General features: G+C 42.7%; 2 protein-coding genes across 3 annotated transcripts; one reads left to right on the forward strand and one right to left on the reverse strand.

Moving 5' to 3' along the window:
• The first annotated feature begins 1407 nt into the window (after positions 1-1407).
• terf1 (telomeric repeat binding factor (NIMA-interacting) 1) lies at positions 1408-6150 on the forward strand. 2 transcript variants are annotated; one of them, XM_069703698.1, is made up of 9 exons: positions 1408-1615; positions 2079-2174; positions 2873-3000; positions 3185-3271; positions 3397-3549; positions 4428-4537; positions 5337-5434; positions 5561-5631; positions 5769-6150. In XM_069703698.1, the coding sequence occupies exons 1-9, from the start codon at positions 1432-1434 to the stop codon at positions 5925-5927; spliced, it is 1086 nt and encodes a 361-aa protein (XP_069559799.1). In that variant the 5' UTR covers positions 1408-1431; the 3' UTR covers positions 5928-6150. The 2 variants fall into 2 exon arrangements, with proteins under 2 accessions (XP_069559799.1, XP_069559800.1); XM_069703699.1 differs by having other exon boundaries at positions 3400-3549.
• Positions 6067-9725, reverse strand: LOC138623901 (somatomedin-B and thrombospondin type-1 domain-containing protein). Its single transcript, XM_069703701.1, has 5 exons — positions 9224-9725; positions 7976-8170; positions 7781-7859; positions 7027-7203; positions 6067-6728 (listed from the first exon to the last, which is right to left on the reverse strand). The coding sequence occupies exons 1-5, from the start codon at positions 9444-9446 to the stop codon at positions 6611-6613; spliced, it is 792 nt and encodes a 263-aa protein (XP_069559802.1). The 5' UTR covers positions 9447-9725; the 3' UTR covers positions 6067-6610.
• Positions 9726-15332: the final 5607 nt, after the last annotated feature.

The following is a 15332-nucleotide window of genomic DNA, read 5'->3' on the forward strand; positions in this document are numbered from 1 at the left end:
GAATGGGTATCGTCCGTGTCACTCATGCGTGCTTACCAAACCCTGCTCCCTAAAATGCATAAAGCGACATTGTTTGTTCTTATGTCTCTGTATATTCTGCCTCTTACAGTTTTTTTGTTTTCTGATTCTTTCTTTTTTTCTGTTCCGCTTTGAGAGAATTATCATTATCATTAGACAAATTCTGAGCTACAGACTGTTTCTGTACAAAGCGACACCTTTGTATGCATGTAGTAGTCCAAACAATTATGTGATCACAGAACACTTTGTTATGGTACATGTATGTCAACATTTCTGTAGAGCATTGTTCCCCATTACGTCTATTAGCATATGCAGAATAACAAATAAATGTGTATATAACTCATGTGTTTGTGTGTCTGGAGTTTTCTGATGTTTGTAGGCCACATCTGCATTTGTGGGTGCATTTATTTTACATATTAAGGATTATTACGTAATATGATCGAAAGACACAAGGTTATAAATCATTCCAACTTGCACTAGTTAAAAACTGAGATTGCCTTCGCTGCAAAAAAAAAAAAGCACATGAAGTTGTTCTTCATATCCAAAAGTGCAGACAACCCAGCAATTTGGTGTTACTGGTTGATACATTATTTATCACTGGAGGGGAATGTGTTCAATTCCATTGATGCTGAACACAACCAACTCTCCCACACCACAAGAGCAAAGGCTTTATGTTGTAATGTCAGTGAGGAGAAAGAACATATCCACTCTGAAGGAACGAAAAGAGGTCAATAATTGATTATACGACAGTATTGGGCTGTTATCGCTGTATTTATTGCATCACACGGGGCTATGATGACAGTATCTATTACAAAACAAGTTTCAATACAAGAATGCAGTGATGAATCTTTTTTTTTTGTAATGTCTATGTGAGACCTCAATATTTGAGTTTTTGAGCTCATATCCCACAGACATTTTCAATTTGTAAGTAAAATGAGCACAGATGTTGTCACCTACCTACTTGTGCCATAAAATGTACCATTTGGGCTACATTTTGGGAAATGGTATGGCAGAGTCAACAACTTAATCAAATTTTATGGGCTGCCTGCTGGCCTGCCTGGAAAAATATTATTCCCTAATATTCAGTGAGGCATACACTGTAATTCAATTCAATGCAACAACATAGTCTGCAGAAACCAACCGTAGAATTAACTAGAGACTAGTTTCAGTGAGTTAATTCTACGGTTGTTCTAATGCAAAACGTTGCACTTTCCAGGATTTTTCTTTTTCTTTCTTTCTTTTTTTTTTGTGGTGACATCACATTCATTTGAATTTTGAAAGGCGATGATTTAGTCACTCCTCCTTAACGCCAGAGGGCGCTGCAGTCTGTCAAGCGAGATTTGGCGTAAAGCGCGGGAATCAAACAAATTACAAAGAAGAAGTGACGAATTCCGAAAGAAGGCGCAAACAAAGATGGACCCGGAAAATAACAATAAAACCAGTTCCGATGCAAATAGCACAGATGAAAGTATCCGTTTTTCCCACGTTACGGGTGTTGCTTCAGGATGGATATTGGACTTCATGTTTGTAAGTTTGTGTCGACGTTTCAAGGAAGGCAAACTTGATGAATTCAGTGAAACGCTGTCGACTATCGAGGGTGAGTTACTCAAAACACACAACAACAGCAACAACAAAAACTCGTCACTTATTTACCGAACTTTAACTACTTATTCAATATTAATGCGTGTAGAAATAACGAGGGAGCTTTCTACGTTTTCCCGTTTTTGTTAATTTGAGTCAACAGCTCGTGCGCACAAACGGGACAAAACAGAAACAACCTCATACCGTTATAACTGGGTTTCTGGGCAAATACATATTAAAATAACGAGATCATGTAACACAACTAATATGCATCAAGTTTTTTTGAGTTTCTGGTGTCGCAAGAACTCTACAAGTGGCCCCGAGTAACTACAATAACACGGTAAATATGTCCTGGAGCTACGTAACAATGCCCGTAAAACAACTTTCCCCTTAACAATAACAGTGAGGACGAGAGCGCTGTCTTTTCTCGTGGCAAATGCTGTTAGTCTGAATTTGTTTGTCTTTGCTTCCCCCCTCAGCCATGACTCAGGATCCATCTTTTAAAGGAAACTTCTTCAGTGAGAAAATAAATATATGTTCCTTCCTGGCGAGAATCATGCATGGGAAGCAGTTGGGTAAGTCGGCGCAGGCAAGAAGCTGATGAAGTCCTCACCTCTCACCTCGTTATTAGAGTTTGGCTGCTTTTGGGTAAATATTGGTCCCACATAGAGGTCAGAGGAAAGTATAACTTGCCCCTTGTTTGAGCGCAGCAGCACCCTTCCTGATTAATAAGTATTGCAAGTTTGCTGAATCAGCATCTAAGTTACAGACATTTTTGTGACGGTGTTTGACAGGTACATATGCGATTTCTCCTCGTGAGTCATCTTTTTTTGATACATACATTCGTACAATGTCGTTAAAAACTGTAATGACCTGCCACTGCTTCTTAGTTGTCGTCATAAGTCGTGATTCACACAAGTGTGTGAGGGGCAACACAGACACGTCTTCAGCCACTCTGTAAATGTCTCGTAAAAATAATTTATACGAGCAAAGAGCATTATTCCCCCAAAATACTGAATGTGGGGCCTGCTTTCGCTTCCACGCTTCACGATGTTTACTGGCTGAAACTGATCTCGGCTTACAATAAAGCACATGGAAAAATGTACACGCAGTGGAGACATGGTAAACGGAGAGCAAAAATGAATGGTTTAAATATATATATATATATATACTGTCTTACTTTCTTCACTCTCAAATATATTCACACTAAACTGCAACAGACTTTTTTTTTTTTTTTTTTTTTTTTACGATGTAATGTCCTGCTTTTCTCCAGATACCATGTTTGAAGAAGATGAATCTGTGACGCCTCTGATGTCTGCTGCCAACATATGGTCCAAGCTCGAACATGCTGTGGCAGACGAACGTTTGTTCAAAAACGTAACCATTCTTTTGCTCGTCCAGGTAATCCTGCAGTGAATTTGTCTCTTAATGTGTCTCGCTGTGACTGAATAATTTCAATGTCATTCTGTCAGGTTGCTACAAAGATTTAACAGTTCAAATCATATTGCAGGTTAAATTCCTGATTCCTGTTTGGTGCTTTGTCCTTATTTTGAGTGTTAAGTGTATAAATTCTTCCTGTTTGTAGTTGGTGGCTATCTGCTTGGAGAAAGGCCAAAGATCTTCTGCTTCCTCCAACCTCAAGTGGTTTGAGAATAACCATGAATTCCCTCAGGTCTGTATGTCCACCCATCGTCTCTTTTCTTTTCAAAAGCATCAATTGCGTAACATTTGTTGGCCTTCGATGATAGATTTTAATGTTTAACAATTAACCCTTTTTTTGTAATTTATTTTTTTTAGCAGAGCTTGAGAGTCAAGCTGTTGACAATAGTGAAACAGGGGGACACAGACCACCCATTGCTCGCCAGCTTCAGCTTCAGCTGCCTGCTGGAGACAGTCGAGTCCTTCTTGGATTCCTACCTGGAGAAAAATCCCTCCGACTTCCTTCTCAAGGTACCGGACCTGAGTGAGCCGAGTGCTTTGTGGGTCACATCCTGTGGCAGAATGACAGAAGGTCACCTTTTTAACTTCAGCCCAGTTCATACATTGTATAGGCCGGTTTGATTTTCCGCCTCCTCCACCTGGAGACTGAACACGTTTCAGCAGGTCATACATCACTAGACTAGGATAGTAAGATACATATAAAGATATTTTTGAAAACATTCAACGAGATAGACTTTATTTTCAACATAATTCAGGTTCACTGGGCTGCAGGAAGTTAGTTGTACAGACATACAAAGTTCATATTTTACACCGATATCAGGAAATGTTTTTCCTGTATACCATGTTTGAAATTCTTTGAAACTTCTGACTTATTTTTTAATCCAAAAGTATATGAAAAGCATTTTTTTTAGGTTTTTGCTGCTCAGCTATTTGTGAGGTTTAAGATTTCTTTCTAGCCAACAGGCACAGTTTAACAATCAAATTTGAGCAGTCAATGAGGTTTTTTTTTTTTTTACATCTTGTGTGCAGAGTACGCTCTCGTCCTTCTGAGTAATGGTGTTCTGACCAACTGAAGGTGCTGATGTGACATTATCAGTCATAGTTAATTGACAATTTGTCATCAAATTAGTTGGAAGGGCAAACTGCTACATTCAGCAGAGTCGTCCTCGGGGTCCAACAGACTCGCTTATTCAGGATTTACACAGAAGCCCATGACCTCTGCAAGGGTCGCCTTAGATTGGATACTGTAATGACAGGCCTCATTAGTTTTCCTTTCACATTACAGCAATACTTACACCAGTAAGTCAGGTGATTTAGATGACTATGAAAAGGGAATATTTGTATGCATAAATAATGTATCTAAATATGTGCGCCTCTCCATCTATCAGGCAGCTACAAAGGTGGTCCGGTCATCACAGACGAGTGAAAGTTTAGAGGGCGCGGTGTCACGGGACGGCTCTCACTCAGAAACGGAAAAGAAATCAACAAAGAGTAAAAAGTAGGAAATTACATTTTAACCCTCGTTGTGTTACTGGAAATTTGCACGTCCCTTTCTGCTCTGTATCGATTCATATATTTAATATTTACGCCCACCGTCCACTTCATGAGGTAACACCTGTTCCAACTTCTCGTTAAAAATCGAATCAGCCAATTGCGTGTCAAAAGCCCCGTGTATTTAGGCGTGTCGACACAAAGACCTGCCGATGTTCGAAATACGCATGAGAATAAGCAAGAAGGTTGATTTATGTCATGCATGCATATATCAAACAGAGAGTGGCTGTAGTTGCCAGACGGACTGGTTAAGAGTATACGTCGCTGGGTTACTTCCATTATCCATCAGAGAACGGTTGGAAAAATCGAAAGAAACGTTGTACGATTACTTATTCCAACCAAGGTATGCAGAAGAGCATCTCTGAACTCGCAACGCATCAAAACTTGAAGCCGAAGGGCTTCATCAGCCCATTTGAGTATGATCAGGTTTAAGCGCAAAGCGCGAAAGCATGGATCCATCCCGCCTTGTATGAACATTTCGCGCTGCCGGTGGCAGTGTCATGGTGTGAGGGATAATTTCTTGGCGCACTTTGTGCCCCTTAGTCCCAACTGACGTACCCACCTCGTAATGACGACTCTCAGCAGGACAGCACTTCGTGTCACAAAGCTCACGTTATCGCAGACTGAACATCATCGTGTAGTCAAATGTCCTCCACAGTCCCCAGACCTGAATTCAATAGAGCACCTGTGGGGTGTGCTGAAGTTTGAGATTCACATCATTTTCTCACACTGTTGCGCTTCCACAGACCAAAACGAAAACTACTCTCAACTAAAATTTCGGATGTATGGAAGCCTGATTCGTGCAAGAAGCCTTTTATTTCTCTCAGAAGAATCCCCCAAAATGGTACGTTTGATTGCCGTTTCTGCTTTTATTTAGTGTAACTTTCATTTCCTATAAAATGCTGAAATACGTTTACTTACTTTCCGAGCATGAACAAAAGCTAACGCGTTTTAAACCTCCCGCCATCAGAGTTATCCGAGATGATGTCGGAGAAATCACCGGGCACCTCGATGGTACAAAAATCAAGAAAACCACGTCGGGTAAGTTGAAGCAAACGGCCCATTCGATGCTGCGTCTGCTTAATCAATTCCAATCAAATGAGTGAATATATGAAACTTTTCATAGATGCTTTTTTTCATTTGGATTGATTTCCTGAAAAATGCTTTACTTTGTTTAGAAATGGAATACAGCTCTGGACCAACACCTGAAGGCTGGTGTTCGTCGTCACGGCCGGGGGAAATGGTCTCGAATCTTGTTGGATTATGACTTTGAGGGACGCACTGGCGTCATGCTCAAAGACCGCTGGAGAATTCTAACGAGAGCAGGAAAAGCCTGAAGAGGGAAAGAGCTTTTCCAATTATGTACAGTGCACTTACTCACCTGTAAGCAACAAAAAATATCCACCACCAGAGGGCGCTCCGCGGCACAGAAACATTTGGCTGCTTAATAGGAAACATGAAATGCAAAGTCTTTATAGTTTTGACAGTTTAAATTACTATGTTTTGTAAGATACATTTTTAAAAAATGAATACAGCGTTGTGTTACAATAAAAATGTTCAAAATCAGCTGTGATTGGTGCTTAATGTGCACTAGAAGGTGAAATACTGTACAGTGTCTTGAGCTGTTACAACAATTGAAATGTTCATGGCAACAGGAGTGATTGGAACATACTTTTTATATCAATGTGTCACATATTAGAAACATAACAAACCTTTTCCATGACAGACATTTTGACTTGTCACAGTAGGAATCCATAGGTGGAACCACTGACGGCTCACTTCCAGCAAGTGTCTCTTGTAAGACTGTGAGCTGGCATGCACAGAAGCAGGACCTCCACTAAGTGGACCGCAGCCCTCATTAACACACCTGTGCTTTCTCTACAGTGACAAGTCCAAATGTCTCTTCTTATTGTTGAAAGCCTGTGGTGTCGAGGCGTCTGATGGGAACACATTATTCCAGGTCCCAGGAGATCCTGGCTGTCAAACATGTTGTGCTTAGTTCTGCAGCGCTTGGTGTTTATCAGATGAAGACGAAGCTGTGTTGTGGTGGACAGGTGCACTGCTGGGTTTTCTGGATCTTCTTCCACGTCCCGGTGCACTGAGGGTTCCCGACCGCCTGCCAGTGAAGCAGAGCTTCTCTGCAACACAGTTGGGCCTCTTTAGTTTTAACACCAATATTTGCATAGTCTTGCATATTCATGTCTGTGCAGTGCGGGGTGTCGACCCTTTTCTCTGATTTACTCCGTTGCTTGAGGCAAGGGCACATTGAGTGTCGTCGTTAAAAGAGTCGGGAGTTGGCTGACTCGGATTTGTCAATGTCTACAAGTTTCATGAGCTAGCTAGAGTTTAATGCATACTCGTATATTTTCCTCATATTAACACTGCTGAAAACACACACACACACACACACACACGTAAGGGTCGATAACTTCATACTTGTCTGATTCCTGACCGTCTCCTCGGCAGCTGCCACTATTGTTTCGCATGGCAGGAGGTTGGCATGCCACACACACTTTAAAGCCCTCTGTTATGTAGCGCATCCAGTGTGTGTGTGGTCGGTTCTCCACTGTGCAGTGAGGTGTCCGCGACTCCAGTGTGAATTCCACACAGAACCTGATGGGAAAGCAGGGGGAGAGTCATGAAGGAGGTCCCACTGTGACTCCTGGCATATTAGCGCCAATGAATCAAGATAACGGGCCGAAAGAAACACTGAACGTACACAACAAGAGGACATCACCCAGTTTAAGACTGGCCCATGAGCTGCTTCACGGTCATTTCTTTATCCCGTGTAGCATTGACACGCCTCTTATGAAATGAAAATGACAATAATTAAGTCTACAGATACTGAGCTGCTAACAATACCTCACCTACTGTCATGCAGACCTTTTGTGAAAGTGCTTTTCATGAGTGTTTAATTTCAAAGGGTTGTGGGCCGTCGCTCAGCATTGCTATATTTAATGGTCTGTGGACAGACGGCCAGGTGGGCAAACACCTACCGCTACCTCATGCAGATGGTGGAAAAGTTGGGCTGTTATCACTTTCTCAGAACACAGTATCATAGGAAAATTAGGTTTACCCTCAGACAGCATTGATGAACTTTTCAACTCTTTGAATTGAAAGATTCCTGAGGTGGTGTGTGCTCCACACTCGGGAGTGTGTCAGCTGTATAGGAGCAGACTGTGAAACCTACCCTGAGTCCAGGGGGTTTCCATAGCTGTCATGCTTGGGCCTTCCCTTGCCAAACTTCATGCTGGTGATGAATGCAGGACCTCATAAAAGAAGCAAGTTCCGTTATTACACAACGTAACAGTTAACTTACCAATTACAAACAGGATAGCCAGTTGCAGTAACAGTAAAACCGGGGAATATTCATGTGTTTGTGTACCTGAGTTGAGTCCACAGTGTCTGCCCTGGTGGTCTCTGTACTCCCTGCAGCCAGCTCGCTGCTCCAGGCTGGGACAGGGCTCGCCGCTGTTACCGGGCTGCTGCTCTATGTGGCGAACACGGACTCGTACCGAGGGCCGGCAGGGCTTGGCACAGCCGCTCCAAAAGCTCCAGTCACTCACAGCACAGTCCAGAGCTGGGTGTTGGCAGCCACATTGTGGGGAGAAACATTATTACAGGATATCCTCAGTTGTGGCAAACAATCAAAACTGCAGTAAAACTCAAAGATGCTGGGACCTAACAGAGGTGCAGAGGTGACAACTCTCAGTTAACGGTGAAACCTGGCTCTGCTCTTGCAGCCTATATAAATATATAATATTTATAATATAATATATAATATTCCTGTGAAACAGTGTAATGGAGCTAAATATCCAGGAAATAACTTTAGATCAATGAAGCATCAATTGTGACTTGTAGAATTAGTGTTTCCTGGTCTTGTACAAATAGTTTGAGAGTGTGCCAAGTAAGCAACCCATTCACCGACCAAGTCCTGTGATTTTTCTTTTCAGCTGCTGTCTGTGCTCCGTGATCAAGCTTTGATGTATTAAGCATGCAGATTTTAGTGACTACCGGCCTATAACACACATTAGATACGCTCGGCTTGTTTGACTGGAACTGTAATTGCTACAACTGATTGACAGAATCACATTCTTCAAATATTTGTACTAATTCCATTATGTGGACCAGTCCACTGAAAATGGGGTTAGGCGCGGAGTTGCCCGAGTTATTTTGCTGCAATGATTATTGCATTTCTGTGTATGTAGCAGGTGGGACACATGTTATAGAAGAAAAACAAATGCAGACATTGTATCAGCCTGTAAGTGGACTGTACAAGTGAGAAGGTGGAGAATGCAGAACTAAACACACTTTGAGAGTTTGACAGGACTGAAGATCAATGTGCACAAACAATTTCACATGTATTTGGAAATGTGGCGTGTTTTCGCCCCGTCAGCTCTGTCATTAGAGTGTGATAAGCAGCCCAGTGATGGTCAGACACTGAAAATAATCTTTCTTCTCCAACTATTTTCTATCTTCTGTCTGATAAATTCAGAAGATAATCCGTCTTTAGCAAGCGTTCAGTGACTCCTGTGACGTTCAGGTTATCTCCTGTGACGGGTTATCGCACAACTGGTATCATAAACTTAAAGGCGTATACAAAAAGTTACTCCTCTGATCCGTCCACACTCACCTGGGCACTCTGTGAAGTAGTCGAAGCAGCAGTCCCTGGTTCTGAGGCAGCCCTCGTCACAGTAACACGTCCCGTACACTCGGTCCATCCTCCAGTCTGTGGTCCAGCAGCTCAAATCTCTGCCCCGGCAGCATTTCCCCGAACATCCGCCTGTCACCAAGTGGTTCTTTCCAAGGATAGAAACCACCAGCACCCACCAGGCAAACTCCACAGAGGATCCCATCCTGAGGTGGAGGCCACCAGTCGACCCCTCAGGTAAAACACCGGACTTGCTTGCTTGTCCCCAATCTGTGATTTAACACTCTTCTTTTTAAAAATGTGTTTATTCCTTCTCTGGTTCTCCTCCTTTCAGGCTCATGACCGTGAGACGGAGAGGTTGGAATACCAGCCAAGACTGAGCTCTGCCACAGGAACCCTTGTGACCTGGAATTCCTGTGTCCTTCTCCTGTGTCCAGCCCTTCTGTTTCCCTCCAGAAACAGGTCTGTAGAACAACCTACTGTACAAAACACCCCACCTGATCAGACTCCCATGTCTCTCATGTTGTTGTGTGCGTGCCTTTCCCTCAGAGCTGGTGTCTCTGCATGAGCACCTCCCTCCAGTCGATCACACTCGGGAGGAGACAATGAGGACAGGGGAGGGGAGAGCCAGTGAGTTTGCTGTGTGTTTTCCTTATTGCCTCTGTTCTCGCCTCTAGCCTCTTTTTCCTCACCTGTTTTTGTTGTTTTTGTTTGTTTTTCTCACCTTGTCCCTTCAGAATAACTGTGACCCTGATGACAGTCTAGCCCAGCTGCTCTCTGACACCCCAGATCTCTGAGTCCCAAAAGAAAAAGGGAGGAATGTGAGCATTTGGCGGGTCTCCAATCAATTGTGCTACGGGCCTGCTCAGCACGGTAAAGCCACCTTTCAGTTCTCACCTCTCTCCTTTTCTTTCACTTTCCTGTTACTGTAATCTAGCAGAAATCCAAACTCTTCAAGCTTTAGTTTGTCAGCGTATTTGCTTAGTTTATTCAATTATGTGATATTTATTTGAGTTAAATGGAATAGTTTACTATTTTGTTAAGTACATTTCATTAGATAGAGTGAGCAGACAGTCAGCTTACCTTAGAAAAAAGATTAAAAAGACGGGTTTCACACAGCTGAACAGGTTCTGTCCAAAGGTAAACAAATATTCAACCTAACAACTTCCATAATAATCACTCATAAAAACCTCCTATTTTATTGCTTCCTCACAACAAAACTGATAAGTGTGAAGTATTTCCTGGTAATCTTGTCATACAGAACTCCAAGATGTCACTGTACCCAGGAGATACTCTGGCACACAAACCTCCATAAAATCAAAATGAAGAAGGTATAACATAATTCATGATCCGTTTCAGATGCCGCAGGGCTGATTATGAGTTTACCTGTTTCCCCTTGTTTCCAGTCCTCATGCAAATCTAATGTCCTACCTTTAAGTTCCTATTTAGCACGCTAACATGAAAGTGGTGTCAGTCTTCTCTTTAAGAAACTGAATGATTGTGTTTCCCAAAATATCTGACTATTACTTTAAGGATCCTGCATACCACAGGGAAACTTTCTTAGATGTGAGTAGTGAGCCTTCGAGCAGGAGCTCCAGTGTGCATGACATTATTTTCAGTGTGGCCTTAATTTGTAACTCTTGACATGCAGCAACAAATTCTTTTCACAAACTGTTACTCTACAGAGGTGAGTCTGTGACATTCCTGCAGAGGATCATTGTTTTATCTCAGTGGGATATGGCTCGGCGCTGACAGTTGATTAACAGGACTGTTACATTAACTGCTTTGAGTGAAATTAAAACATTCCTAAAGGAGAAAATACTTCTGTAGTGTAGAGTTCACTATAGAAAAGCTGATAACATCACATGCTGTTTCAAAAAAATAATTCTCCAGATAATGTAAAATGTAAAATTTAAAAAAAAAACCTGTATATAGAACTGAGACCGACCCCATGCCCACTTCTTCCAACAGACCGGTTGCTGCCTCGCTCCTTTACTATTATGACTTTACATGCTGCCACTGGGGAACATCATTAGTCAGCACAATATTTGTTTTCATAGTTATGCAGATGATACACAACTTTATATCGGCGCTGAACGAAATGATGATGCAGCTATGCGCTCCATCACTGAATGTCTTTTAGCAATAAATAAATGGATGAGCAATAATTTCCTAAAATTAAACGAAGATAAAACAGAAATCCTCCTAGTCGGCCCCAAAACAAAAAGAGAAATCATAGAAAATGATCTGCGGCAACTGATGAATCAGAGATAACAAGTCTCGGTGTAATCTTAGACTCAGACCTAAGTTTCAAGGCCCACATTAACCAAGTGATGAGACCGACAAGTTGATTCATGCTTTCATTTCTAGCCGACTGGATTAGTGTGATGCACTTTTTACTGGCCTACCAAAGAAAACAACAGATAGACTTCAGCTCATCCAAAACTCTGCAGCTGGAGTATTAACCAGAACCAAGAGGAGAGAACACATCAGTCCAGTTCTGGCTGCTCTGCACCGGCTGCCTGTGAGACACAGGATTGACTTTAAAGTCCTCCTCCTCATTCAAAGCTCTTAATGGGCTCGGACAGAGTTGCATCGTTAACTCTCTGGTGAACTATGAGCCTTCAAGAACACTGAGATCATCTGCTGCTGGTTTATTGGAGGTTCCCAGCAACAGCCAAAAAAAAAATTGGGGATTCAGCTTTTGTCAGCTCCGCTCCAAAGCTGTGGAACAAACTACCTGTTATATATCAGGGAAGCTGCTCGGTTAATACTTTTAAAATAAAGCTCAAAACATATCTCTTTACCTTACCCTGTAACTAGTTACTCTTGAAGCCCTCTTGCACCTGCCAGCACTTGAACTATCGCGCCTTTAAAATGCATATTGCTTATTTGATATTTTGACTCGATTTGTGTTTGATTTTATGCATTTTATCGGATCTCATGCAAACTTACTGTTATGTTTGCTGAAGGGGTTTTAGTGTCCAAGGGTGTTCCTTTATTGCAGCAGTCCCTCGTCCATCTCATGGGAAACAAATGAGGCCTCTGCAGGCAGCGCTAGCAGGGAATGAGGCCTCCTTCATACGCCGACTGCTAGAGAAGGAGCAGACATTAGTAATAATCTGGATACTTCGCTGTCTTGAAAAATAAACTCGCAAATAAGAGAGCAGAGGGGGGTCTATTCGGGTCCTTGAATTCTTCTTCTTGCCTTGGAGCAGGTAGGTCAAGCGACAGTAATAGTCTTCATCTTCACCATAATCATCAGCAGAGGCATCACTAAGCAGCATCTGTCTAAATCAGTGTATATTCAAGTTTGAGAGGGTTGAACCCACACTGACCTCCAGTGCTCCAGTCTGTTTTAGACATCCCGATCTGCAAATATTACATTTAAAATGATCTAATCTGGTCGTATACTTTACCATAACGTAAGGCATAACCACAACTGTCAGTCACTTTGAAGGGTCCAAATAATGGATATATCATTTCGAAAGTAAGTCCAGTGGTCCATGAAAAAGGGGATGCCCTTAAATTGTCAATATGACTCTGCACACATACAGTGCAGTTATAGTGCTGATCTGAAATGTCCACTGATGCAAGAGTTACAGCTGAATCAGTTCGCTGTGGCTTCAGCACGTTGGAAGTGCACATCAAAGCGTGTGTGTTTTGCATCTGACAGGCTCCCGACCCCGGATCTCCTGCCCTTACTGTGCATATGTCAAAGACAATCAGCCTTCCCACAGTCGCACACCCTGCTCGGAGTCTTCTTAGTGTATGTGAGTCCAGGGGAGAAGAGACTTAAGCCCATGTTAGTGTTTCTCAAGATGGTGAACAGTAATTGTGTGTGTTTATGGTCTTCAAACTCTGTTACAAGCTGCCATGTCCCCGACTGAGTTCGTGCCAGTCACATTAGCACGTAAGTTTATTTGCTAAACACGGCAGCAGAGACAGGAAGAGATGCAAAGAGAGGCTGATTGGATTCAGTGAGGAATGAAAGTGTACGTGCCTCCCCTTCTTGCACCGGGCGTCGAGGAGACGGCAGGGTGAACCCCAGCTCCGTCTCGGCTATATGGGGAATGCAAACTGTGGCTGTCCCCGTAGCAACGCCTGACCTGCGTTGCCATAGTTTCAAACCGTTTGTGTGTCAAATGCTAGTATTCACCTCTTCATCTCGACGCGTGTTGCAAAGGTGCACTGATGATGCCGGAATGACATGACCTCAATGTTTAACCTTAAAAACGATTTAAAAGAGTTAGTTTGTTCCCTCCTGATGAGGACAGCCAGTTTGTCTCTCATGAATGGAAACCTTTGTTCGTCATCCTCTGAATTTATTGCTCCTTCCCTCCTCACATGTGCTTCTTTACATTTGGGAGGTTTCGTGTGTGTGTGTGTGGGAGTGTTTTACCTTGTCTCTTTTTGAGTTTCAGTAGTTTGTGTGCACAGGCTATATTCGTCCGTGCACTGGCATTTCATCTTATTTCTTGCGAATGACGTACCCGGCCATATCAAACGCTGCGCGCTGCAACGAGTCATTATTTAATGAGCTGAGACGCTGGGTGTTTGACTTGGCTTGAGTCATCAAAGTTACGCAGATCACAGGATGTTGATCTGGGGAGCAGATAAGTCGCGCAGAGCAGGTGAATCCAGGTGAAAAGACGAAAGAGAATTGTGTTTTTAAAAAGCGCGTATTTAGTGCCTGTTCTGTACCTGAGGATTACGTGTCAGATCATGACTCTCAACCCTTGTTCTTAAAATCGCTCTTACAACCGTGTCTATTATGATAAGACATCTGGCACATCCCAGTAATGATGGCATTCATTTCAGATCATTACCGCTGGATTGTTTATGATGGTAACACACTCGTCCAGGACTTAAGCGGCGTAGAGGACTGATGACACTCTGGCAACAGCTCGGCCGGCCGGCCTTGGAGCGGCGCCAATGTAATGGCAACAATGACGGCGATATTGATGAAAGTTTTTCCCTTGCCCGGGCCCGACATCATCGCTGATAATTGTCCCCTCATCAGTCACCTCCGTTGGCATATAGTTCCATACGTATGTAAATCAATGCGGACATTAGCAGCGGCAGACACATGAGGCGAGATGTGTGGGTGGGGGGGGGGGGGGGGGATCTGACTCCTGCCTCCGAGAGGGATGGAACTTCGGGGGATGATAACGACCGGGAGGCAGGGTGCATCTATCACGGTGGATTTCATAAATCATACTGTGAAATGTCACAGAGTGGTGGAAAGGTTAGGCGCCCTAGACTAGTGCCTGCGTATGTGTATGTTGCTCTGCCAAGGGCGAAGTTTATAAATATCACAGAATGCAAAAGCTATAAGTCAAGACAAACACTGAAAATCATTCCATGGAATTTCATCTTGTGTGTTGTCGGCAAACATGTCAAATCTCACTCTGTCAATAACTAGATACTTTTAAATTTCAGATAGTTTTGTGGTCGGACAATAAAACAAAAGCTCTCTTCACCTGGCAGCCGTAAAAACTTGTAAGCAAACATTCTGAAAAGATAAGACGGAGAGCATAAGCAAAAAAAAAAAAAAAAGTAGTGGATATTTGCGGCACAATAAGCTCTGTTGCCAATCATCTGACATAGTTTGGGGCTCTGCTGTGTTTATATGATGGCAAAGACAAAGATTTGACCTCCGTCTGCCCCAATTGAACACACCGACACGGATTACCATCGGGCCAGGAGATCCTGTTGACACATGCCACTTGTTTGCTCCATCATTTGTTTTTGATCACTGTGTAGCTCTCTTTTGGGATCTTTCAACAAACTTAGTTTTTTTTTTTTTTTTTTTTTTTTTGTAGGGCCCAAACTGGTTTCACAACACAGTGGCCAGAACGTATCGGACAAAGAGTTACAGCCATTGTAAAGAAAGAATTTTTATTGGCTGGCAGGTCTTTTAAGTTAATTTCTGTGCAAATAGAGGACGTTATACTGCAGGTATGTTGCACTCACAAGATGAACTGACCTGCAGCAAGTATGGTAATCCGAGAGCCAGCAGTGCTACAGGAATACTTCAACAACTTTGGAAGAAGGCTTGTTTTAGTTTTCTTGGAGTTAGATGAGAAGA

Source organism: Brachyistius frenatus, unplaced genomic scaffold (genome assembly GCF_029030835.1).
Source record: "Brachyistius frenatus isolate BFR_SWC_R1_liver_20210118 unplaced genomic scaffold, ASM2903083v1 Contig_47, whole genome shotgun sequence".
In the NCBI taxonomy this organism is placed as follows: domain Eukaryota; kingdom Metazoa; phylum Chordata; class Actinopteri; family Embiotocidae; genus Brachyistius; species Brachyistius frenatus.

Bases quoted from the DNA above. Each gene is read 5' to 3' on its own strand.
- terf1 (XM_069703698.1), top strand. From the start codon at position 1,432: ATGGACCCGGAAAATAACAATAAAACCAGTTCCGATGCAAATAGCACA. The intron at 3,001-3,184 runs GTAATCCTGCAG...TCCTGTTTGTAG, and splicing joins CCATTCTTTTGCTCGTCCAG to TTGGTGGCTATCTGCTTGGA. The intron at 5,435-5,560 runs GTACGTTTGATT...TCCCGCCATCAG, and splicing joins CAGAAGAATCCCCCAAAATG to AGTTATCCGAGATGATGTCG.
- LOC138623901 (XM_069703701.1), bottom strand. From the start codon at position 9,446: ATGGGATCCTCTGTGGAGTTTGCCTGGTGGGTGCTGGTGGTTTCTATC. The intron at 8,171-9,223 runs GTGAGTGTGGAC...GCCAACACCCAG, and splicing joins CTACTTCACAGAGTGCCCAG to CTCTGGACTGTGCTGTGAGT. The intron at 7,204-7,780 runs GTAGGTTTCACA...CTTTCCCATCAG, and splicing joins GGAAACCCCCTGGACTCAGG to GTTCTGTGTGGAATTCACAC.